Here is a 26,607-nt window from a genome sequence, read left to right as displayed (position 1 = left end):
AAGGTATCACCATGTCTGCATAACCTTTGTGTCTTGTACAAGCACACACCTAGGTACCGAAACCATGGTTTACCATACTGCTGGAATTTGCAGAGCTGTTCGAACCACCCTCACCACATCGTCCAATACTGCACAATGTCACGCACCACATTGTGACCTTGCTGCTTACCACCAGACCGTCTGAAAATTGCAAAGCAAGAATTTGAACACATGCTCGAGTTGGGCTTTGTTCGTCCTTCCGCTAGCCCTTGGTCATCTGCTTTACACATGGCACCCAAGAAGGTGGGTGATTGGCGACCCTGTGGTGATTACCGCGCCTTAAACAAAGTGACAATTCCCGACAGGTACCTGACTCCTCACATCCACAATTTCACCAAATTGATTCATGGGTGCTGCATATCTAGCAAGGTGGATCTAGTAAAGGCCTACCATTAGATTCCTGTTGAGCCTTCAGACATTCCTAAAAACGTGATCATTACCCCTTTTGGCATGTTTGAACAGGTGTGCATGCCATTTGGCCTCCGAAATGCTGCTCAAACATTTCAGCAGTTCGTCACCATGGCCTGACTTCTTGCTTCGTCTATTGAGACGACATTCTTGTATTCAGTAGCTCTGCTGTGGAACATGAATATGACCTACGTAAAGTGTCTGAACACCTCCATCAATAAGGCCTGGTTGTAAACATCTCGAAGAGTGAGTTTGGCGTAGCTTCTCTTGATTTCCTGGACCCTCGAGTAGATGAGCATGGCATCCAACCTGTCCCATCCCATGTCCAAGCCATTAAAGGTTTCCCACGTCCATCTTCCACCAAGCAATTACGGGCATTTCTGGGCCTCACCAATTACCATCGCTGTTTCATTCTTCATTGTGCTTCAATTTTGCAGCCTCTGCACATTCTACTCTCTGGCACACCATGAGCTAGCATGCCTATATCATGGACTAATGCTGCTGAATCTGCTTTTATCTCTGCCAAGAACGCCCTTGCCACCACTACTCTACTGGCACACCCGCAACTAGTGGACAGTACTTCTAGAGCCCCATGGTAGGAGAAAAAGAGACTGGACTAGTGCCATCAGGCGTATAGGCTCAACGATGGCAGCCACGATATCAACGCAGTCATCTGTTTAATAAGTGGCAATCCTTTGTGGGCTGTCTGTTTCTACACTATCAAAAGTACTATAGATCATGCCACTATCGATAGATTTTGTTACACTATTCGTGGTTTCGTGGCAAAATATTGTAATACCATTAAAAGTGCTATCAATATCCTTTTTTACACTATCAGTAGTTTAAAAAAAGTATTGACACTATCGGTAGTCAACTCGCCTGTACTTTTGCGTTGATACTGTAAACAGGTAAGTACTGCACATTTTACAGTGTCTAGTGCAACTAAGAGAATACAGAAAAAGCAGTCGACACAGGCGAACTTCTGCTGAGAGAGCAAATAATTGATCCGGTTTAATGCCCTGAAGCAGCACTGTAGTAAAAGGCTGTAGATTTGTTTCGGACACCTGAGGTTCTTTACCATGGAGTTAAAGTCAACTATGCAAGCGTTTTTGCAACTGGAATCTTGCGAAAGGGACTAGAGAACGAAAAAAAAAAAAAAAAGTGGCGTCTGAGAATAAAGTCAAAGTTAAAAAAGCAAATTAAATTGTTTAAAAATGTGCCACCAAATAAAAGAGATGTTTAATACGTAAGAATAGAAAATAAGAGTTTGCAGAAAGATAATAAATGAAGAAATAAAGTGTGAAGGAAAATTAAGAAAAAGAATAAAAATGGGGTGGCACTGAGAGAAAAAAAACAACAGAAAGGAAAAGACTGACAAGAAGAAGACAGGAGAGCTGCTGTTCTGTCAGTGACTTCTTTATATGCACGTGGTCAGTGCTGTTACAACGCCTCCTGACAGCTACAAGCGTAGTAATGTGCCCAACAGCTGTGACACTGACCCAGCAAATGGAGTGATGGTCTTGACCTCCTGAAGCTCTGAGCTGTCCTCGTTGACCACATAGATGCGTGCTGAGTCTTTGAACACCAGGCAGAAGACATCTCGTTCGGGGTGCCAAAGACACCCTGCATAAAGACAGGATAGTGTGTAGTAGCAGTTACTCCAAAACAAGCGACTACTCATTACTGGTCAGCAAGTTATTTTTTAGATGACCGAATGAATTTACCAACCCTGGGTAGGGAGGAAGCTGAACTTTTTAGCTTGGCTGATGTGTGGTTTCTGTCTGACTACATTCACATGCCGCCCACTCCCCTTAATAATGGTAGCTTGATGGAGGATAAATGAAATGAAATGACATGCAGAGTGCAGAGGTCCTTGCTTCAATGCTCCTTAACTGGTATGCTACATTTTCTTTCACTAGATTCCTTACTATGTTCATGTAGCCTTTAACAAGCACGTACTAAAGGCAGCATAAGCTGTTAAGCAGCACTCCCACCACCTCCTTGCTACTTCCAGCAAAATTCATCGCCACATGCACACAAAACATTGACCTCTTGACCTTAAGAAGAAGCTTTAGCTCAGGGCCCAGTTATGCTGCTATTTTACTTAGTTATTAGTCATTATTAGTAATTAGTTATCATTAGTTGTTGCTGAGTTACGATTCACAATTTTCAACATTGCTTATTAAAAAATTGATGACATAAATAAAAAATTTGGTTCTTGTATTCACCACAGTTTTTAAGTTTCCTTTTAAATGCGACAAACATAATCAAATTTGGTGCAGCAGTTAGTGAGAAAAACAATTTCTCCGTACCCATGTAACTAGATCAGAGCAGCTGAGCTAAAGCTTGCGCTTAATAACAAGCCCAATTAGGTGCTGTCATTAGCCTAAAAATGGCCTCATACAAATGAAATATATTAAATAAGCATTTAATGATCAAGCTAATTAAAATCAGAAATACACATCACATAGTATGAGCTGCATTTAGAAGATACGAGTGATGTTCTAAGCTGATTACACTTCAGAAGGGATATGAAAACCTGTAATCTTTTTTTTTTTCATGGCAGGTGGATACCTAATGGGCAATAGTACACTCGCCATATATTTTGCTCAATAAAACAGGCGAACTGTGCAAATAAGTGTCACTTCAACACTAATTCAGTGTTCCCTCTGTGTTCAGCCTGTACTGTAAACTATATATTCATACACATTCAGATCTGCTAACCTCGAAAAAATATTACAATCAAAGGCAAGAAATGCTAACATTTTTTGAAAAAATGCTATGAATTGCATCATTACTCAATAATTGTATTGAATTCTGGGGTATCACGCGCCAAAACCATGACTTGATTATAGGCACGCCGTAGTGGGGGAGTCCGGATTAATTTTGACCACAAGGGGATCTTTAATGTGCCCCCAATGCATGGAACACCGGCATTTTTGCATTTTGCCCCAGTCGAAATGCGGCCGAGATTTGCACCCACGAGCTCATGCTTAAAAGTGCAACACCATCGCCGCTAAGCCACCACGGCGGGTCATTACTCAATATGCTGACTGTTTAAAATGTTTGGATAAGGATGGTGTGAACAGGCACTGTGCTTGATATAGTTGCATCTAGCATATGACCTGCACCATGGACATACAAAAATATTGGCAAAGCTTATTCATGAAATATTCATGTGATGGCGGCCAAAATTCTGGCTCTCAATATACAGGGTGTCCACATGAAACCTCCTTGATTCTAAAATGAAGTAAATAAATAAAGACTATGATACATAGAAACCTGCACTTTGTGGCAGCATGTAAAACAATTCAAAAAACTTTTTGTAGTTTTTTTAACATATTGTTTTGTTTAAGGTGCTGAATAAATACCAGAAATGACCACACTTCAAGAGAGAGCCCATTGTGTGGTGTCGTATATGGAAACAAAGTCACCCATTGCTGTCCAACGAAATTTTCGATGTGAATTTCTACGGAAACCACCAGACTTCTCATCACTCAATAAGTCTTGTGGTTTCCATAAAAATCCACGTCGAAAATCCACGTCAGACCTGCTTTTGCCAGTCTGATCTGACAGGTGCTTGGCACAGAGGCACCTGAATTAGAGGCCTTACCCGCTTCTTAAAATTGGGAAAATGACGGCAGTATTAATTTGAGGGGTTTTGTATGCCGAAACTCCATGGCGAGCAATAAGGGCTTTGACCAGCTGAGGTTTTCTTAACATGCATTTGGATCAAAGAAGATGAACACCTTTGCATTTCATCTCTATTAAAATGCGACTATGCAAGCAGCAACCGAGCCTGAGACCTTGTGCCTAGCTGCTTAATGCAACTGATTTCCAGCCAGCACGGCAGATCCTTGCGACTATATGTGCATGCATAATCAGTGATGTATTGGTGCCAAACGTATGAGCAGTGCCAAAGGTTACCAGCTAAGATACGGTAGAAGACGTAAGATGACGGCTGTCTAGGCCAAGTGCTTCAGAATAAGACTGCATAATTAAAGCAGAGCAGTGGGGATGAAAAGCTTAGTATTTGTTTCGTTGCACATTATTCGTGCCAGTAGACATCACAGACTGGGTGATAATCACCAATTACCAACTCAATTAGGTAAGATTTACTAATTAATTTTCTACTTAATTACTTTAAGACACACATTGCGATTGGTTGGTTGGTTAATTTTAGTTAATTGGTACAAAGGCAAGTAAGGCCATGCTGTGCCAGTCACAAGACAAAAGGAAACGCAATGTTAGAGCAGGTGAAATTGCATTACGTTATAGTTTATGTAAATAACAAGTTTTCTCTAAAGAGTCGAACAGGGTAAAATTTTGCGATTGGAGAATTGTAGACGGCCACTACTAAAGGCATGCCCACTTATGCACCGAAAGACTGGCACCACTTTCAAGGTACTCCTCTTTAAGGTGTGCCACAAGATACTGTCGTGTTTTTCATAACTTTGCTCCACAACGTGCAAGAAAAAGGCTTTCTGGAAAAATAATCAGTGGGACATTGTCAATGCATTCAACTATGTTTGCAAACAGGTTTTCAGAACAGGCATTATTTTCAGAAAACCTACAAAGCGAAAGTGCCTTGAATGCTTATTGTTTTCTAAGCACCAGTTGCAATGTGTTGCCTACAGTAACTAGTAAAATGCTAGTTAACTAATTAATGCAAATGAAGTTATGGGGCTTTATGTTCCAAAACCACAATATGATTATGAGGCATGCCATAATGGGGGATTCCGGGTTAGCTTTGACCACCTGGGGCACGAGCATTTCTTACATTTCATCCCCATCGAAATGCGGCCGCTGCAGCCAGAATTTTAACTAATTAATGAATTAAGAAGTGATAATCGCACAGCTCCTGGTGCCTATGGAGGTGCAAGTAATGGACCATTAAAACAGTAATTTTGCTATCTCTAAAGCACAGTTTTAATACTTATGTTGCACCTTCACCAAAGCACCGGGTAATTGATTTCTCAGGTTTATTCAGGAAGGCAGGTCAGATTTGGCACTCTAAGGCATTGCAGATAGTTCACAAAAGAGGCTATCAAACACCCTTTAGCCACCAGTCAAGGTACACTACTCTGATTAAGTCTGAACATTATACTATCCACAGTGCAGCTACATATTTTTTTTTACAGGTGCACGGTGGCACTTTTTTTCAGTCAACTGACTGCTTTCATTCTAACCGAGAAGCTGACAGTGGCATCTGGACAGCGACTGCTGTAGCGTGACCATGCTACGCACAGTTCTATGAGCGTGAAGGAAACAGCGCTAGAAAATGGGATGGTGAGGAGAGGACGCAAACAGGGTGTTCGTCTCCTCTCATCACCATCCTGTTTTTTAGCACTCTTTCGCTGTTTCCTTGAAGTTCAGTGGTGTACCAACCACCCCAATACAACATGCTACTGCAGTTTCATGGCCTTTTCTATGATGCATCGAAACAGCTGGCCTGCATGCAACATTCTAATGCGTGCTCAGTCAGACCAGTGCTGTGTGTAACCTGAAGTTATCCATGCAGTGCACCTTAATATGTTCTACGCATGCTAGCAAACTGTGGAAGTTTCATTCTGATACCTCGCTCGGCTTCTTATTTTTATTTTTCATGCTTGATTTTTTTTTTGCCTTCTGCATTGCTTGCAGCATTGGGATGATGTTTTCTGAGTGGGGCATTCTCGTGTGTGCATTGCTTTATATTTTGCTGGTGACCAATTTTTCACCGGATCATCACTGTTATCAAGGCATCACTCAGCACATGTCATGCGTACTGTATTTAAACGTTCTTGTATGCTGTCGCCAGTTCTACTGAAAGAGACTTATCTTATCAGACTACCTGCTTCATGTGGCTAGTGTTACACATTTCCAAATGTGCTCAAGCAATAGTGATTGCACTGGAATGTGCAGTGATACACACATATGTAGCAGACGTACCTGACCCATGAACTCAGGCACAACGTCCACCCACTGTGGTCACTGCTATTGTTGTGATTCGACTGTTACTCGTCTTTAGAGGCACAGGTTCTGGACTGACACAGGACTGACAGTTTTGGCGGTGTCTGGTTATTCACTGTTACTACAATGTGCAATATCAAGCATGTGCACTTTGGCTGTAGAAAAACGCTGCTAATATGCAAGTTACAAAGTAAGCATAACTATTTCAAGAGTGTAAAAAGTTTCAGCTGATTTTTTATAACAATATATTGCAATATGTTGAGTATGCATCCACAGTGAAGTGCCGTTTCTAACAGACTAAAAAGAGAACCTCCTGGTAGTCCTAACTTAAAAACTAAAAGCAAGCAAACAAACGAACAAACTTTAAAACCATGCATTTCGGAGCTCAATAGCTAAAAATATAAAGAGAACCAAAAAAGCTAGTGTCCATAGCTAGGAACAATTATTGCCATAAGGGCAGTAAATGGAACGATTGCACTGACTGAAAAATTTAACTAAAATGTGATTCAAAAGTAGACAGACAATATTTTCTTTAAACAAGTTGCTAATAAAGTCCACAGTATAATGTAGCTAAATAATCGGTCATAAATTTGCCATAATTTGTTCTTGGATTAAGTAGTGAGTAGTTCAATGCAAACGATGTGAAACTGCAACTAGGAAATTGGCAGTTAGTAAATTGTGGGAATGGAATCTTTTCTTAAATTATGTAATCTATAAGCCTTTCAATGTAGGAAGTCTCCAATAAAAAAAAGAAATGATTCAATGTGGTCTCTTTTTGTGTTAAGACGAAAAAGTGTGCACACTGTGACATTAAAAACACCACAAAATTCTAATAATTGCTGCCATACAGGAGAACAAGAGCTTTTTTTGTTTTTCTTCATAAGTGTGTCCCATTTCAGGTCTTATTTTCTTTTTCTTTATGGAATGAAAGAGTAATGAATAAATTTATCACTCTAGTGATTTGTTAGTGTGCGCAGTTCAATTCTGCTTATTTCTTTCAGAATGCACACTGGGCCAAATTGCTTAACAAGTATTTACCCAACAAATGGGTCAATTGCTAGCAAAAAGCACGTCCACAACAGCAAAGTGAATGAGGAATACTCGCTACGAGCCAACCAAGCACAATGGAGGCACTACAGCTCAAGACCTAGCGAGCTCGAACAATGGGCTCTCAAGACAAGTGCTCGTCAAACAAAGGTGCCCGCTCAGCTGTGACACGCCTCGAGTCTCGCGTCAGCGAGCAGGATAGCCTGCTGCAAGATAGCGTGCCGAAAACAGACAGGTGAGTATCACAATACACTGGCAGCGTACGTAATGTCGTACTGCCGCTCGCTATGTTATATCTCGATCCTCTTGTTAGCATATATATATATATATATATATATATATACACTCGGCTCTCCGATCCTGCGCATCTTCTGTTTGTATGCGAGCCCTTTACTCCTTGCCACTGTCGTTCAGTGTTTGTAAACAAGCAATGAGATGGAATAACATGGGCTGCAGCCAGTGGGGCTTGGTATCCTGAACCAATATGGGAGCTATGAGATGCCATAGTACATAGCTCTGGATTAAAAAAGTACTGGCACAGCATTTCCAACTTGCCTCTTGTTTTTCTCTTGCAATAAAGGCAGGTTTAAACTCTAAACTACTGGCAAGCATCAAAACGTTCAATGTAACTTACTCTAATACTTGTTTTTATAAACCAGTGTTTCAGTTTCGGTATCTAGAGGAGGCCTTTGGATGCATCATGATGCACTATCTCCCCCCGTTGCTGTCACATGCGAGCACAGCCAGCATAAATGTGCACAGCACTCCTGTTAATTCTTTTATGGACTCCTTATATACTCTATTTTATGATGCCGCAAAACATTAGGATGATGACACAATACACAATGAAGACATTATGCCACTGACATTGAGAGCTAGTATTGGGATACAACTTTCGTACCAAATTACTAAGATATTGTACATTTCCAACTTGGCCAGTACAGGATGTGCGCAGCATAGTTTGAACTCCAAAAGTATGTGTCAATATACTCCTTTAAGGCGACACTACGGATAAACACTAAATCAATTTACTCTTATAAAGTGTTCTCTCGAAACCTAATTTTTATGAATTGCACTGCAAGAAGTTTGCTACTAGAACAGAAATTGAAGGTCAAACTTCCATTTTATGAATGTAATAGAAAAAAAATTCAAGTACCGTTATGTTAGTGCGACGTCACAATTGTTGAAGCATATATTCATATTTGGGCCATTCTGGCCTTAGCAAGAGTCATTGAAACTCGCAAGTGCAATGGTGGGAAAGCCTTTGTGCATCTTGGAACAGCCAGTGGGGCAGGTGACATATTCTTTTGGAGCACTTGCTCCTGTGATCGGAGCACACACAGAGAAATGAAGTTTAGTTGACAGTTCTCTTCAGTTGACATAAATTATAATAATTTTCTCATAAAAACAGGGAACAGAACAAATGATTCATCGCAGCATGTGATGTTGACAGAGGGGAGCAGAGGACATGCCGTCAGCTGCGTAGCTTAAGTTAGCAAGCATTAAATGGACACAAAACCACTTTAGTGCAATAAAATCTCTAAAAAAATATTCTTGCTTTTTAGCAAGAGCTAAAGGCCGTGTGTCCTGACAGGGTTGCTGGCTTCTGTTGCCATTTGAAATGCAGGTACATTTACATTTTATACAGGTCTATTACATTGTGCACACACTTAGTGACATACTCTTTTCGTGCACGTCACACACAGATCATTCACATGAACCTATATATCTAACAGATTTGAAATCCAACACAAAACAACACATACACTTAAATCAGGACACAGAGTTCTCTGTTTCTACCAGGATTACAGCTCAGGGAGCACTTTATTTATATGTACGAAATGTAATGATTTAGCAGAAAAGCTTCATATAATGTTTTTCAACTGCAGGTGCATTAAAACTTATTTCCTTCTCAGCAATATTTAAAAGCAAGGGTAGCTGATCATATTGGTCTTGATACCCATAATTTGTTCGAGTGAATGGTGTTGTTCTGTGTTGTTTGTACCTCACTGGCTATAATACCACAAACTAATGCAGCCGATGAATGCAGCAGTGCCACGCTTTGTATTGTATGGTGTGGTAGCTCCCCAACTTCTGCACCACCGAAAGTATGCCATGGCGCAGGAATGGTGCAATTAAGGCCGAAAAATTCCATCAAGCCCATCTCAAGATGTCTGCCAACATTAAAGGGACTGACGAACAATTTTTATGGTACCCATTCTTTTTTTCAGAGCAATGGAAAGCTTACCAGTCAGACTGTGTAATCACGTAGTGCTAGCATGGAAAATGCTGTGGAAAATTTTTTCTCATACATTTTTTTATCTGCAGTGAGGATGTAGTCATTCACTGGAAGCATGCTGAAAACAGTGATAAGTGAGTGCGATAGCAATTGTATGCCAGCATTGGTGGAAGGGAGATAACAGGTGTGACTAGAGCTGTGAGAAAGTATTATTTTGTTTACCAAGCCGACGTTCCTGCGATCCATGTTTTCGAAAGTGTAAAATTGTGTCTGCAATAATAGCTATATGTTTTTGTGGTTTCCTGTGCAACTGCTTTGGCCACTAACCGGTCAAGGGTGTTTTTTAGCCAAGCCAAGTTGAGTAATTGAAAGTGAAATGACGCTTTTACACGTGATATGCAGTTCAGTGTCTTGCCATAGCCATGCGTGTGCTAATATTGTACATAGTGCTGGCACACATTTACAGCACAACTAGCCGATGGCATTTTGTATCTCACAGGGAGACCACAGCTCTGGGTACTTACTCGTAAACTCGCGCACATATGACAGCATGTGCGCTGCAATGCACTGTGGGACACGTTTGCTGCTCGTTATTGCCATCGACTTTCTTTACTTCGCCATATGCATAGAGTAAAGCCGCAAGAGTCTAATGATATACAAACTGCAATTTTGAGCATTAGATGTGCTACACTTAATAACAGCAGACTTGGGTACAGTAATCTCATAGAATACGTCGGCATGGAATATCATGGAACATATCATATACTCTCAGGTCATGCATTTCCTTGATTCTAACAGCTTTTTTAATCCCTCTCAACACGGATTTCGAAAAGGCCTCTCATGCGAATCCCAACTAGCCCTTTTTCTTCACGACCTGAATGCTAACCTCGACACTAACCTACAAACAGATGCCATTTTTCTTGACTTCACCAAGGCTTTTGATAAAGTACCACACAAGCGTCTGCTAATGAAGCTCTCTCAACTAAATCTGCCACACGACGTTCTAAACTGGATCGCCCAATTTCTGACTAACCGCTCTCAGTTTGTTTCCCTTAACAATGTCAAGTCTGACTCGCTCCCTGTAACGTCCGGCGTGCCGCAGGGATCTGTCCTCGGCCCACTTTTATTTCTAATATATATCAACGACTTGCCTAATAATTTATCATGTAACATCCGCATGTTCGCTGACGACTGTGTTATCTACCGCAAAATAACTAACATATCTGACCAAACAGCCCTACAAAATGATCTTAATAAAGTGTTAGACTGGTGTAACCGCTGGCTAATGACCCTTAATCCTAACAAATGTAAATTAGTTTCCTTCCACCGCCGCAAAAACCCACTCCAATTTCCTTATAAAATCGCTAACATACCAGTTGGAACAAGTGAATCCTATAAATACCTTGGTGTAACATTAACCCCTGATCTTTCCTGGCGCACCCATGTCACGAATATCATTTCATCGGCTAACCGATCATTAGGATTTCTAAAACGTCATCTGCGTCACTCACCCTACCACGTAAGACTTTTGGCTTACCAATCGTTAATTCGACCCAAACTTGAATACGCATCACCAATCTGGAGCCCTCACCAAGTTTATTTGATTAACGCTATCGAAGCAGTGCAAAATCGTGCTGCTCGCTTCATTCATTCTTCTTATTCATATGATATCAGTGTGTCATCCCTTAAGAATGACTCTGGTCTGCCCACTCTTTCGTCTCGCCGCAGGATCGCCACACTATCACTTTACCACAAGTTTTATCACAGTTCTTTCAGCCATCCACCTTACATCGCTCCCGCCGCTCGCACATCCCCCCGCACGGGCCATCCACTTCAAGTCACCCGACCCCGTTCTGGCACCACTACTTTTTCTGCATCATTTTTTTGCCGCGCAGCTTCAGAATGGAATGGCCTTCCCCACGACATTGTTTCAATCACCTGTCCATCACGTTTTATTCAAAGTGTATCCATATACCTGTCTTGTTAAATACCTGTGGCATTTGTAACATCTCTGTACAACCCACCCCTTATGTAACACCCCCTTGTGGGGTCTTTAAGGAAATAAAGTGAAGTGAAGTGAAGTGAAGCACCAAGATTTCACCGCCAGGCCGCGCCACTTATTGGTTTTTGTAACTTCCTTTGACAATTTGAAATTATAATTCCTACTTAAATAGCTAACAGCGTGCTCGATTCTATCACTGTAAAAGATGGCCACTTCATTTCCATCATCGTCTCACCACACATTCTGGCCAGTTGTCAGACCCTTTAATACAATCAGCATAAGAGCAACATTGGTACAGCATTCCTACCACTGTAAGTGTAGTGTTGGGCCTCTTTAGAATACAATGTCGTCAGTCTTTACCAATAAATAATAACTGGGCCTAAGCAGATGCCATAAATATCCATGGACATAAGGTCATGGCTGACTGGTGTGGGAATTTCAAGACGACCCCCGTCTTTCGTTTTTCCACTTTTTCTTGATGACAAAGCCTCTTCTCATGGTAAGAGTGGCTTTATCAGTATTGATAAAGTGTCATTACTATTGCAGCTGAAATTATTTTTATCTTTAGTGCTCCTTTAACGTTCACTACCCAGGTGCCTCTTAACAAGCCCTCGAAGCACAGTATACGAGTGTCCTTAGAGTGGGATCGAACAGCAATTCAGGCAGGACAAAATAAGGACGGCAGACACCGCATTGACTAACAGCGCTGCCCGGTCCTGCCTTCAGCATCCTGTCTGAAGTGCTCTTCGATTCCCTTCCAAGAATGCGCCAACCGGCCCAGTTCAACATGCTGTTACAAGTGTTTTTGCATCTCCATCAAAATGTGGCTGGGACTCAAACCTGTGATCAGGTGCGCAGCAATAGAGCGCCGTACCTAAATAATCTACTATGGTGGGCAAAGATGACGCCTTATCCTCTATTGTGCACGTACGAAGCAGAGGCGATGTGCAAATGTTAGGCACAATATTAAATCACATAATATTCTTTTTAAATGAGATGGTCACTGCTGCAAGGACACACCAGGCAAGCTCGACATAGGCAGGCTCCTTACCTTCTTTTTGTGTGCGTGCATATTAGGCAAAACATTTAATGAAAGCTGGTACAATTATTGTTATTTTGTAGCAGTAATATAGTAGTGGTAGTAGTGGTAGTAGTAGTACGTAGCAGTTGTACTAATAAAGAATGATATCAACAACAGCAAGCTTGTGGCAGAATGAAGATCCCTTCTGGAAATTTAAAGTCAATTCTGTCCTGCACAGACCAAACACAGCCTACATCTGCAAATGTTCTAATCTCAATGCGGCATCAAGTCCTCTGCTGTCAATGACAGTGTTCCTCTTCTGCTCATTTACATCAGCATCCTTCATTCACTTAACAATTTAAAATTGTGGAGAACAAAGCGATGTCATACAACGCATGTCACCAGTGTTTGCAATTTGTCATAAATAAATAAATAAATAGGTTCTCTTTCTTTGGCATTTACCCTCTTATGTAACAGACTGTCATTTATCTGCTCTACCTCTGTCACATAACCTGCCTAACTCCACTTCTTAATCTTAATCCCAACTAAAAAGTACCACATAAAAGGGCAAGAAAGATAAACACTCAATCTGTTTAGTTGATAAAGTATTCATTCAAAACCTTATATTCATTGAATTCTTGGTAAAAGACTGATTATACAAAAAAAATCAAGGTCAAATTTGATTATTATTATTTTTTAAATTTCACGCCAACACCCTAGCGCTGCTGTGTCAGTGCGACATGAATTTCGAAGTATTTTTTCTTTCATTTTAGGAGTTGTGGCTCAGTGGAAGTTCTCGAAACTTACTAGGTTCAGTCTTTGGACCTTTTAGAATACAATGGAGTCAACCTTTACCGGTGAAAAATTAACTAGGCCCAAGAAGACGGCGCCAAATCCATGATGTTAGAGCAATCTGGTGCGGCAACTTCTAAGGTAGCTTCGGCACTAGTCTTTAACTTCTGCATATTTTTTTTTATTATAAAGTACCTTTTCACGATAAAAATTATTTTTTACGTATTGTGTTAGGGGAATTTACTAATACAGCTCCAAAAATGTTTCTCTTTAGCATCCCTTTAGTTATGTTAATCCACAGTTCAGACTCGTTACCTCAAGCGTATGCCTAGAGTTTTTTCTGTGTGAGTAAGCCTTGAAGAAAGCCGACTCATTTTGTAAGTATGGCTGATTGATTTCACTATACGTTGTGGCTACCTAGTCAATTCAATCTAAATTAGTTTAACTTCCAGAAAATTTCTTGGAAGTTACTATCGGTGAAAAGTGGAATCAACCACTTGACGAGACCTATAATTGCCCCCCTTGACAGTATGTGACGATGCAGGTAAGAGTACAATGACAATTTTTATGACAATGCAACAGAAAAAAGAAAATCAAAAAGCAAAACAATACAGCTTTCACTGTAGCACACATACAAAGAAAACTACTTGTCTTTGCTGTCTGCCACTAGACAGTAAAGCAGTCTTCATTGCTACACACTTATATATTGTCTCCTCAAAGCTGCCTTCTTTACCACCTACACCGGTCTTTGAACAGGACTCATTATGAGGATTGTCCAGTGATGATGACGAACCAGCAGTTAGTGCCAAGAATTTGGATTACATTATACACCTCCGTCTCTCGTTTTCATTTCAATAAAAAACAAAGATAGCAACTTCGTCAACAATGCAAAGAAGTGTGTGATAGGTGGTGCAATGTTGTGCACAATAAATCTTGCCCTCTATCATGCGGAATTGGTTGGAGCTAACATTTGCGGTGCACCTGAGCAATCTGTTTTTGAAAAAAAGGGAATTTCCTTCTACGTTGGCTCTCGCCCTTGTCTTTTTTGTTTGTGGAGGTGGCACTCCATGGTGGTGGCGAAATGGAGAGACAGCTTTTCTTTCCTCCACCTTTCTATACTGCCTTTTACTTCTTATCACTGGCGTCATTTAAATGCTTTCGTCTAGGTGCTGATCAATGCAGAAGCTTTCAAAGCATGGCATAACTAAGTCATAGTGTGTCAGCCAACTGTAGTAGCTGGTGGCATGACCACGTTGCCTAGGTGAAGTATTCTTCTCTACTGTAGCATTGGCAGAATGGCTGTCAGGTAAAACCTACTAGTGGCGAACCAAGGGTTTGGAGTTGAAATTCTTGTGGAGCACTACAACCTTTCGTTATTTATTTATTTTGTTATAAACTTCGTGCAACGCACATGGGGATTCTTGTGATGAACACTGGCGATCCTGGGGGACGTGAAAGCAACGAGGGGTGTGAGCCAGCGATATAGCCCTTGCTGTGTAAAAAAAGCAAATAAACAGTGCAGGGAAGAATGTGCCCACCTTGCAGGACGGGCAGCTGGGGCAAAGCCAGGATGGCCCACTTGGAGAAGGAGACACACTGGACGGCCGTGTTCATGCGCCAGATGGAGAGCTCCAGGGAGCCGTCGTCCACCCGCTCGGCCACCACGCTGATCAGCGGGGGCCATTTCTTGGGGCTGCTGTAGCACAGGCCGTGCACCGTCCTGCACAGCAACGTCAGGCACGTTGCTCAGCCCCAAACACATGAGTAGCCACGGAGTGCCCAATAGTAGCCAAGGAACTACTCCGTCCTCACTAGTCAGCAAGACAAGGGTTGTGCAATGTTGTGGGCCTGTATTCACAAAACTTCTGTTATGCAACGAGCTAAAAGAATAAAGTAAACTGTGGGATGAATTTTTTTTTTTGTAAGTTACATCAGCATGAAGCCAACAGAAGATGAACAGCCAGAAAAGGATATGAGAAATTATTTGTCCTTTTTAAACTGAAATTCTGAAATTGCATCAAAAAGTGCAAATGAAAGTGGATGAAAAGGCAATGTGCTGTAGGTAGGAGCCAAACTTTTTGCATTACATCTGCGATACTCTACCACTGGGCTGCCACAGTAGCCACACACATGAGCACTTGGGCGTTTGTGCATGTGTACTAAACCTAGCCATCAAAATGTTGTCCACGGTTGGCCACAGCTGTGGCGATTGTCTCATTATCAAGCTGATTGCCATCACAAAGAGCAGAGCCTGACTGATGCCCAATCAGGAAGGGCTCTTAAGTAGAAGGACTCTTGTGAATATAGTTTTCGAAAGCAGCCAAGAAAGTATACCTAAGTGGCAACCAAATGGTTGTCACAGAAACCCATGCTCTGCACTACTCAGTGCTGCGAACATGAGAGGCATGTTCAACGACTTAGTGTTGTGTTTAAACACAAGAAAAAGTTGGAATGCAGCCGAGTGAATCTCCAAAATTTTTGTAGCTAACAGACACCAGCAGTATGTAACCAATTTGGTGCAAGCTAGCCAAGACCCTGCCATAAGTTCATCATGCAAAGCCACAAGGTCAAACCGGATGCACACAGCACAAGCTCTACCTTCTTAATCATCCAATAACAGCACGCAAAACGAGGGACAAACACAGAAGAGACATAAACATAACTCTGCTTGTCTCTCATTTTATGTGCTATTATTAGATGATTATGGATAACTGATTACCCTGGATTTCCACCTTAACTTCAGTGGCTTTGCACTATAAGCTTATAAATATGTTGCACCGACAAAGCCGAATCTCCACTCTTGTCAACCCTGAATGACAGGTGCAGAATGTCTATCTTCACTCAAGCTTCCACAAGCACGGATCAAACGTGTTTGCTAGTTGACACAAGAACGTAGGACCCAGATCACAGTAGCCTTAGAATTAAAGATATGCTACAGCAGAAGGCAAAAAATACTAAAATACTAAAAAGAGATGGACTCTATATAGACACAGCAACAATGAACTGTGCCACAGTGAAGGAAAAATGTTTATAAAGCTTATTAATGCAACATTCACAAGAACGGCTGTATAATTTGATTTGTATTGAAGTTTATGCTGCAACAAAGTTGTGACGAAGACCACGCGAAAAAGCTGCAGGTTGCAGCTTGAGGGGAACTTGGCCACCTCATACACAGGCAGCATCATAGTGGTTGACAGAAAACATGCATTTTTACTTGCTGTTAACAAAAAAAAAACATTCATGCAGAAAGACACAAAAACCACAATCAGATTACATAAGCAAATGATCGTGGAAAGGTTTCACAGAGCTTTTTGAAACAGGTATGATAGAGATGAAACAAAAGAGAACACGAACTTGTCACGGCCACAGAACCCATTATACAAATATATTGCATAGTTTTTTATAGGCAGAACAGACACAATAGGTCTGAAAAATTGAATCATCAAGATCACTTAGCAACTGCATGTCTTTTTCTTTTTTTCAAGTTGTTCTTGGCCTAAAATGCCCCAAAAATGAAAAGGTAGTAAAATATTTGTGTAGATATTACACAGACAGACGAGCGCTAAAAAATCCAGCATTTCATGATAAAATCGTAAAAGTTGGTAGGTGTGCAGTACATGTAGACTATATGTGTCCAGGAATAGAAATTTTTGCTGCATGGGCAATATTCAAGTATAGACTATAGACAAGCCACAAAGTGTCACGCCATTGAGATTTGGTGACATTGCAATCACTTTGTATGCCCCCCTTCCCCCCCTAAAAAAATTTGACAGACTCTACTGTCATGTTTTTTCTCAAAGGCAAGGTTAAAAGAAGTGGCCAAGTTTTCAGAAGTCACTTGGTTCTTGGAAAGTCTGTACTTTGGACAGAAGGTCAGGAAAATCTCTCTTTTAGTCCCTCTTAAACCAACTGCTTGTGCTTTGACCTGTCTCCTCCATTGCTGGTGGTTTGGGTTGTTTGTCCATGTGGTGCGCGACCGTGGCATGATCACTGTTGTTGAGTAATGGAGGCATTTTCTTTATGTGCCAGTCACTGATGCAGGAACTGACGCAGGAACTAGTTTCCTGGAGTGAATAAGGACAGACACATCCCACTTGTTTGGGGACTCATAACTGGCAAGTTATAGTGCTCACTGTGACATGTATGAGAATAGTGTACATAAACACATCATCATGCCAGACTCATGTGTTCAAGGAGACAATAAAGGCTGCGCAACATTGACCTTTTATTTTAACTTGATCAAGGCGCCATAATTTCTGTTGGTTCACTGCATTGATAATTAATAGACAGGTGCAGATAGCTGCTCCAGTTCCTGCTACTCTTCCATTAGAGGTGTGCGAATAGAAATTTTTGAGAATGAATCAAATATGAGCTAAATAGAGCCAGAAGCAAATCGAATTGCATATCGAATGTTTTTTTAGATATAGAACAGGCCAATTTCACCATTAATAAAAAGGATATTCATATCTTAGTATCTTCAGCATGTCTTCAAGCTTCTGTCACTATACTGCACATTATGAAGCGTTGTTCAGTAAAAGCACAAGTAAAGGATCGAGAACAAATAAACAGTTTGTTTGTGTGCACAAGAATCCTCAGTCAGTGCAAATGACAGCAGTTTAGCCATAAAGCTTTGCTTCCCTAAGTGTCTTGCTGTGTGACTTTCTCATGTTTTACGTCTATTCTGGGAAGAAATTCGTTGCACTTTTGCTCCAACCTTATGTTTGGTCATCCACCACTAATGATATAAAATATTTTAAAACTGTTCAAAATATATGCATTTGTATTTACGAATAGTAACTATACAATTCAAAGACCCAATTGAATTTGCCAATATATGTGGTTTTCAAAGTTTCAAATATTTGCACACCCGCAGTTTTTAGTTAAAAAAAAAAGAAAACAGTTTACCTTTCCTTGATCCCTTTGTGCATTGCGTCCTCTCCGCCATCTTTTCATCATTGTTATCATCATCATCCTTGCTCCTACTTTCTTGCTGCAACTAACACCAATTAATTCTGCGAAATTCATCCCCCACGCTCAGCCAAAGCCACTAGTTCGGCTGGACCAATGTTGATACCAATGAACTTGCAGCTTATACCAACGTCCCATGGTGCATTTTCTATTGTGATCAAGCTCGATCCAATTTTTCGGTTGTGACTGGTTCATTTGCACAAGCAGCGGAACCAAACCAATCACGGTTGAGAATTTCAATCCAGATCAGGCCCGATCGCTACTGAAAGTGACTGTGTGACACGGGTATAAGTCAGCAGTGGGCCGAGCTTGAAGTAGAGAGGCCTAGAGTAAATTGTGCTGGTGTTACATGTTTTTCACAAGTTCAGTAAGAGTGTATGAGATTGGGAAAAGCTTTGAAATGAATGGCAGAGTCAGAACAGAGGTATGATGGCAGAACTAGCTGTGAACACGAACGAGACACGTTGGGCTTATGAATGCTACCAGAACATTTCCTGTCACCCTCATTCAGCTCGTGGATCTATATGCACAGGTAAAAGCAAATTTCAAAATGGTCCCCTTGGAAGCACCTACGGGGATGAGAAGGGTGTTAATTAGTGTGTATGTCCAACTTCAGGGACCACATGGTTTACATATATTAGCTGTCTGACCAAGCCATAAAGAGTCAAGGGACGTCAAGAACTGGGGGGGCTTTGCATACCTGAGAGATGTGGTTGCAGACCATAACTAGTTTTGAGTGACTATATCAAAAGCTGTATCTTTGAAATGTAATTATAGTTTTAATATGGTAAAATGAAGATACATACGGTTTCTCATTTGGATAGAATATATATAGATAGCAACAGCCATAGCACTGCTGCTGTTGGAACTACTGTTGGAGTAAAAACAGCTAAAGAAGAGGGCAATGCTAGTATCTTGCACTGGGAAATATACATCATCAAGATAACAATAGATAATGTGGAAAACATATTTTTTTCACGAAGTGCTGCTCACAAATTTCTTTTTTCTACGTGCACCAGATTTTGATAACAATTCCATTCTTCATATACATCTTTTTTCATACTGTACCACTTATTCAGCTTAGAATTAGGCAAAAGCAGTCTGGAAGCTACTATAGTTGTTGCAAAAAAAGAAAAGAATTTAAAATGAGCAAATATACTTTGTTGTGGTATTCATTATTTACAAGACATTTGTTTCATGCACAGAAAAGACACTCTAAGCTGATCAAACAAAGAAAGTGAGAAAAAATAAAAAGAAAGCTTGGATAAAATGAAGCACTTATAACATTACTGGGTCAATATTAAATATCAGGTGAACCATGGGCAGAATTACTTGCTCAGAAATATCACCGAAAAAACATGAGAAACCATAGCTTCACAGGAATGTAACTATGCCAACTGACTGTTTTTTGCTACATATATGCAAAGCATACGAAAAAATAAAGGTAATTAGTTCAAAAAGAATGAATAATTCTCATATCACTATAAAAAGAAGGTCAATGACATTCCGAGAGTCTTCATTGATAGCCATCAGGAGCTATGAGTCAACCTGTCACAACTCCCTTCTGTCAATTGCCAAATGAAACAAGCAGTTCTGCAGCTAATTACATAAGTTTATTACCCTCACTAACTTGATGGTGGCTACAATGCTGAATGCAATCAGTTGTAGTCGAAAATGCAAGCAGCAGATGGTTTGAAGCATGCACAATGTTAAACATATGTTAACAATGGAGTCAGACGGACAATTGTAAGTTGAAGGCCATTATAACAAAGTAGTATCTGGCACATCGGCATGGCATATAACAAAGTAGCATCTGGCTTCATTATATATCTGATATTCGTTATAAACACACATAATTTGCACTAGTAACAGCGGTGAGGCATTATTTACTTCGTTATGTCTGATAATTCATTAGTTTGTGTTCAATATACCGAAGTTCAACTTATATGAAATGTCACTGGACAATGTCAAATATATTGTTTTTGAAGAAAATAAAAAGATTTCGTGGCTATATTTTAACACTGAAAATAAACAAATCCATCGGTTACTTCAGTAAAAAATATATCTAGCAATACCAGATAGAATTTGTTGTTACTTGACTCAGTAGCTCAATTACCCATTTGATGTGTTCTCACTACCCAGCTAAATATGTTTCCTAGGTGAATGCACAATTTCCCGATTGTAGCAAGTTCATATATAATGTATATAATACTAAATGCAGCTTTCGTTGACAAATAATGCAAGCAATGTTTCATTGATATGACAAAGTGATACATATACTGAATCCATGAGGGAAGTTATGTAGTTGCCTAACCATGCATGTGCAGTTTCAGTATAATGTTCCTCATATAATTTACAACATGAAAAGCTCACCTCAACTGCAAAGCACATGGCAACGAAAATATCACGCGTTCGTGAGTCAGGATGTAAGCCCTGAGACTCCGGTATCCGTTGCTTGCAATTACTGGGTATATTGATCTCAATTAAGTGCATAATAGAAATATGAATATCCTCCAGCAGTTGCCATTGATCAAATCTATGCTCTTCCTGTACAGTCTACAATTTCCTTGATTGCGCGGAATATAAAAGCACGTAGTCTTTACAATAGAGCTGAATGTATCTTTAACAAATATATAATTAAGATGACAAAAAGAAATATGCACACAGTTAATTTTCTTATCTGCAGCATATAAATTAGGCAAATTTTTAATCGCCGTACGTCTCACGACGTCACAGCATGACGAATCAAGAAGAAGAAAAAAGTGATTTGCAAAGCCACTGTTCTCTAATATAATGGATAGGCGCTAATAACACACAAAACTATGTCGCACATCGTATTATAACATAGCATACATTCCTCCACACATGTGCAAGTCCCCAAACGAAGTTTAGGCCTAGTGAATGAAAAGTTCGTTTGCAAGACTAAACCACGTTTTAGGCAGACATATTCGCATCAATGTATTTTACCTTCGAGCATTTTATTAACGTTCCGCCTTCAAGTGTGAGCGTAAAGTAAGTACGTACGCCACGGAGGTTGTGCGAACATCGTAACGTTTGCACTCAAAAGACACTTCACCGCACCACACATAGTACTGTGGCTGAGCACGCTTTCTGCAAAGCCGTCGTCGCGATTTGACGGTTTAGGATGTAAACAGGCACTGGCGCAGCCTCGGCTTCACACGGGATCGGGCCAAAATGGGGAGGAATGCAGGCCTCTGGAATGAACACGCGATTCTTCTTTCCCGCGGACCATTTCATCCATCCGTCTCCGCACAAAACACGCGGATAACACGTCCGCGCGCGCTCACACACGAACGGTCATCGATATGCGATTTTAGATATCGATCCGCATGCACAACGCAGAGAAATAAGAAAGGGACATAAAATAGCTGGAAGTATTCCTGAGGCTCTTTTATAGCGCCACTGAGGCATCAAAAACTGGCCCATAAGTTATTCAATACGAGCACGCGCGCCGATATATGTGCGCGATCCCGACGTGAAAGGATATGTGAAGCGCTGCTGGGCGATCGAGTACGATTTTATTGTATATTTTCTTGCGTCCCGAGAGAACGTCTGCGCTTTGTGCTCTGTTCTGGAGTAAGAAAAGCGGTATACGTGGTTCGGGAGATATCACGTACGTAGGCAAGGACGCACTCCAAGCGATGCGACGAGAGAAAATTAGGTCACACTCGCCTGAACAAGCCGAGCACCTGATGACGGCAGAAGTGGACCTGGTGATGACTGGTCGACGAGTTTTTGGGCGGCTGCAGCGGTGTGATGAAAACGCAGTCGCCGTCCGCCCAGATGAGGCCCACGGTGCAATAGAAACCTGAAGATTTCGAGGCGGTGGTCGGAAAGAGAAGAAAAAGAAAATCGATGTAACCATAGTATATGTGAGAGTGTATGTAGTACGCTCCGGAGCCGGAGCGCATGTATATATGGAAAGGTCGATGTAATATGCTCTTCACCCACGAACGTACGGAGAGAGTGGATCGAGGAGGAGCAAACGATGCGGTCCCGATCGAGCACTGTTTCGCAATTACGGCCAGCATGCAGAGTTTGCTCGGCTCCTACAGAAGCGCGATCGCCTGCACTCTCCGGCGGCGCCCGTAGCCTCTATCGCAACGGTGCGGGCCGCGCGCGTTGCACGCTCCGCCTCGTCGTGAAACCGCAGACCGCAGTTCACCGCGTACGCACATCTTCGAATCGCGCGTTGGAGATCGCCAGTCGCCGCGCGCTTCAATGGAGTCGGGCGCGCGCAAGCGGCCCGTCCCACCCGCGCGCCGAGATGAGCTCCGGCCGTACGCGCTCCTTCGTCTCCGCGTTTTTTTTTTTCCCCTTCCTCCGCACAGATGCCCGACGCTCGGGCCGAGATCTCTGCGCTGGCCATCAGTGCGGCATGCACGCACGGGAAGCTGCAGGGAGGGTGGGCCACATCGTGCACCTGCGCCGAGTACTCGACGCCGAGCGCACGCCGCCAGCCCGACGGCGGCGCGCTTTTGACAGCGGCGGCGGCGGAGATGGGAGGCCCGCTCGCGCGGCGAATGAGAACCGATTAGAAAGACATACGCAATGCGACCGCGCGCGCGCCGTGGTTGGGCGTGCAGCACACGGCGAGGGATGAGAAAAAGCGTACTAACAGCTTCTCAGGGCATTGCATCCGGTGCGCCTGATCCTACAGCGCGACAGCTCCATCCTTCCTTTTCGGGCCGGGGGTCACATTCCTCGTCCACACATCGCTACGATCGAAGCGATTAAAAAAACTCCAAAATCCGGAAGGACCGCAGTCCGCAGTCCCTCTGGGATGCTTGTAGCCGGTTCCCGCTGTGGCTGCCAGATGTCGCGTCTGGGTGGCGAAGATTTTTTTATGTGTTGTGTTCGTGGCAGTTATTTATCTTCGCCCAAGAATATTAACAATCATACTCATTTTATAAAATTAGCGTGACACATTTTTGCACTCGATCCTTGTATGTAAATTTCACTATTTGTAAAATATTGATTCAATAGTGGCGCCAGCTAGCGCGCATTGTCGCAAGGTCACCGCGCCAAGTCGTGCCCGTTCGCGCTTTTCAAAGCACGAGCATTTACAGCGCTTCCTGTGCCACTTGTTTGCGACTGTTGCTGCTACGGCCTTCACTGCCTTCACGCCGGCTGATCGCCTATTTCCTCTTGTGTACAGCTCTTGGGTAAGCGACTTTACTTTCTACATTTTTAATTAGTAACAGCGTGCTGTAACTGTATTGACTCCTCAAAAAAAGAGGAGTCATTGATATCCTCCAGTAGGCGTGGCTATGCGCAGCACGTTCGTGGCGCACGCGCGTTTTCGAAAGCGGCGTGAAACTCTAGCCTTGTGAGAGGAATGGTGCGACTGGTCTGATCGTCTCTTGTTAGACATGCGATATTTCAGCTGCAGCTAACGGTTGAAAGCGAGCAGGTCGATCTGCGTGACAATGCTGCCATCGTGCAACTTCGAACACGACAAAGGGCCCACGGGCAGGCGGAGCGAGGGCGCAATGGGACAAGTCCCCTTTGTCGAAACGTTTGCTTTCGGGTTGAGGCTTCTCTTGTTTGCCCACATTTAGCCACGTTTTGTGATGGTACAAGTTGGCATATGCATACCGGTGCTCACTGTAGTAGCAGTAGTAGTATACTAAGTAACATATTTTTTATTTCTGTTTTATATAAAGAAAAGTAAGGCAAATCAATGTTGACCGCACTGTTGTTGATACCTGAGTGGGGTGTTGTTAGAGGGAAGGGAAAGGAGGCAAGAGAGAGGATAAAGTCGCAGGGGAGGAAACTACTTACATCTTGCACATTGAGATACGAATAAAACACGACCATGCAAACATGAAAAAGCGCTTGTGCCGTCGCTTCAGCGAAGTGCTTGGAATATCGGCCGCGCGCACCGGCACCATTTTAGTGTATCCATTGGATATCTCGATTTGGTGTCTATAGGCTTAATTACTTTGCGCTTGCTTTATTTTTTGCTTTTAACGTGAATGTGTAAGCTTCAGTTACACGCAGGCGTCGTCCAGCCGGCAGAACACTGACATTTACAGGTGGCTTGCGTCAGATCAGCTGGCGCTCTCTGTACAGCCCAGCTGCTTACGGTATATATGACGAAGTATGCGATCGTAATGTCGAGAGAGAGAAGGTCCAGCTAGTTTCTGCGCGTAACATGAGGCAAGTGGCGATGTGATTTGCGTCGCTGAAATGTTACACTCACAGTGTGTTTGTTGCATCAGCGGTGTCGCAATGCGTTCGTACGAGACGACCGCTTTTTCCGGCTGACTTGCCTCTGGCACTTTCGCGCTTGTAAATGGGATGTTCTCGTTCACGTAAAATAAACTCCCGAAGGTTTTATCTCTTTTTTTTTTTCTCGTATGCGTGGTTATACCCCAGCGGTATTGGCCAGGAAGCGGCAGCTGGACTTGCAAGCCATGATTAAGCCCTAACCTGTTTCTTAAATATCTCTGACAAAACACAGGCTATTCAGTGGCACCTGTTACTGACCTAGATTCTTTATTGTAAAAGAAAACTGCAAACGTTTATAGAACCAGCATTACGGCATTTCTGATATTCTCGTATCAGCCGTGGAACGTTCGAGCACGGCGATTATTTTTGGCGCCCCCGTTCGAAACGCCTTCGTTTTCCGGTCACGTGTCCATTAGCACTGACTTGCTGAGAGAGCGAAAAATGTCCCAAATATGGTGGCATATCCCAAGTCAAACAGTCCTTCCTTGTCAGTGTGTCTAGCAACCTGGAAAATCGGGAATTCGCAGGGATTTTAAGTAGTCAGGAAAAACTCAGAGAGAGCTCAGGGAATTTGTGCTTCTATCAGGGAAAATTAGCTGTAATTTTATTGAAAGGGTCGAAAGTCCAGGTAATGCTGGCTCGAGTAACAGACAGGAATCGTTATGAATAGTCTTTGACGTCCTGTCGTCGGCTGGAGGAGTTTCCAGTGTACAGCCAACGACCAACTTTCCGGGTTCCCGATAATTTGGACGGCTTCGCGGCACCACCACGTACTCCATAGAGTCAGTGTATCAGAACGTCTTAAATTTCGGACGTAAGAACTCTTCGCCGTACTACTTTCTGGAGGTTTTCCCGTGACCGCAGGTCTGGAACGGCGTTAAAGGGGTGGAGACATCAACATTTTCGTTCATGAGTTTGTTGATTCAAACGTTGCGTCATGCTTCAGGGAGCACGATACACACAGCGGGATTCATATATATCCGATAAATAATTTAATAACAGCATTATTATACCGAGCGATTTCGGTTTCGGTTTCTGGGCTCCGGGGGAAGCTATGACGTCAGAGGAGAAAACTCAACATGGCTTGGTCACGTGGGCCACAAAAAATAGTGACGTAAAACTATGCTGCGTCGTCTGCTCGCGCAAACGCGTGCTCTGCCAGCAGAGGTCAACCACTGGCGATTCGAAGTGCATGTCGCGATTATTATAATTATTCCGAAGAGCGACAACAACGGTAAGAAAGTATTGCGGCTTGTGAGAGTCGGTGATTCATTCCGAAGCGCCGTAAGCTTTAGCTTTTAAGTGAACCGGAAAAGGCCTAGCGACGATATCGGCGGCGCCGAACGATCAGAGGCGGTGAAGCTGCCGTCGGTGCCAGAGTGACCACTCCTCGGTCGCTGATTGGCCGCTTCGCCGTACGGCTGCCGCACAAATGGGTCCCGGGCCCGTCCTCTCTACGGCAAGGAAATCTCGCCGTTCGCGAGCGAAACCGCCGTCGCAAGGGGGGCCCGCGAACGGCAAACAGCGTGCGGCGAGTTTCCGTGCCGGCAACGTGGACGTGCCCTCACACTGAGAAAGGCCAAGCGAACGAGAGACCGCTCCGAGCTGCCGAACTATGCAGCTATGCGAGGAGAGAAGCGGACAACACGAACACCGCATATCCTGGTCCCTTTCGGAGTCGGCCAGCTAGTGTTACACTCAAACGTGCAAAGGCCCGTCCGCACGGCAACTCGCCGCATGCAGTTTGACGTTCGCGGGCCGCCGTGCGGCGTTCGTGTTGTCCACTTCTCTCTTGTCGTGTCCGTGTCTGCACGCCTTACCCCTTCTTAGCATTAAGAAAGGATTTCTATATGCCTGTAGCTCGGTCATAGTGGAGGCTATGCT

General features: G+C 42.7%; 2 protein-coding genes across 6 annotated transcripts in view; one reads left to right on the top strand and one right to left on the bottom strand.

Moving 5' to 3' along the window:
• Positions 1-23,283, bottom strand: part of LOC142584752 (WD repeat and coiled-coil-containing protein-like) — a 70,295-nt gene extending 47,012 nt beyond the window's left edge. For all 5 annotated transcript variants that reach the window (XM_075694980.1, XM_075694981.1, XM_075694984.1 and 2 more), the window contains exons 1-4: positions 23,109-23,283; positions 22,162-22,297; positions 15,039-15,220; positions 1,947-2,070 (exon numbers count right to left, since the gene is read on the bottom strand). In XM_075694980.1, coding sequence (XP_075551095.1) covers positions 1,947-2,070; positions 15,039-15,220; positions 22,162-22,297; positions 23,109-23,163 — 497 coding nt within the window. In that variant the 5' untranslated portion in view covers positions 23,164-23,283. The remainder of the gene's footprint in view (positions 1-1,946; positions 2,071-15,038; positions 15,221-22,161; positions 22,298-23,108) is intronic.
• Positions 23,284-23,497: 214 nt separating this feature from the next.
• Positions 23,498-26,607, top strand: part of LOC142584750 (glutathione S-transferase 3, mitochondrial-like) — a 74,262-nt gene continuing 71,152 nt past the window's right edge. The window contains exon 1 of the mRNA XM_075694978.1: positions 23,498-23,654. The gene's annotated coding sequence lies outside the window, so the exon portion shown is untranslated. The remainder of the gene's footprint in view (positions 23,655-26,607) is intronic.

The sequence above is a fragment of the Dermacentor variabilis genome, chromosome 6 (assembly GCF_050947875.1).
Source record: "Dermacentor variabilis isolate Ectoservices chromosome 6, ASM5094787v1, whole genome shotgun sequence".
Taxonomy (NCBI): domain Eukaryota; kingdom Metazoa; phylum Arthropoda; class Arachnida; order Ixodida; family Ixodidae; genus Dermacentor; species Dermacentor variabilis.
This window is presented reverse-complemented; position numbering and strand designations above follow the sequence as displayed.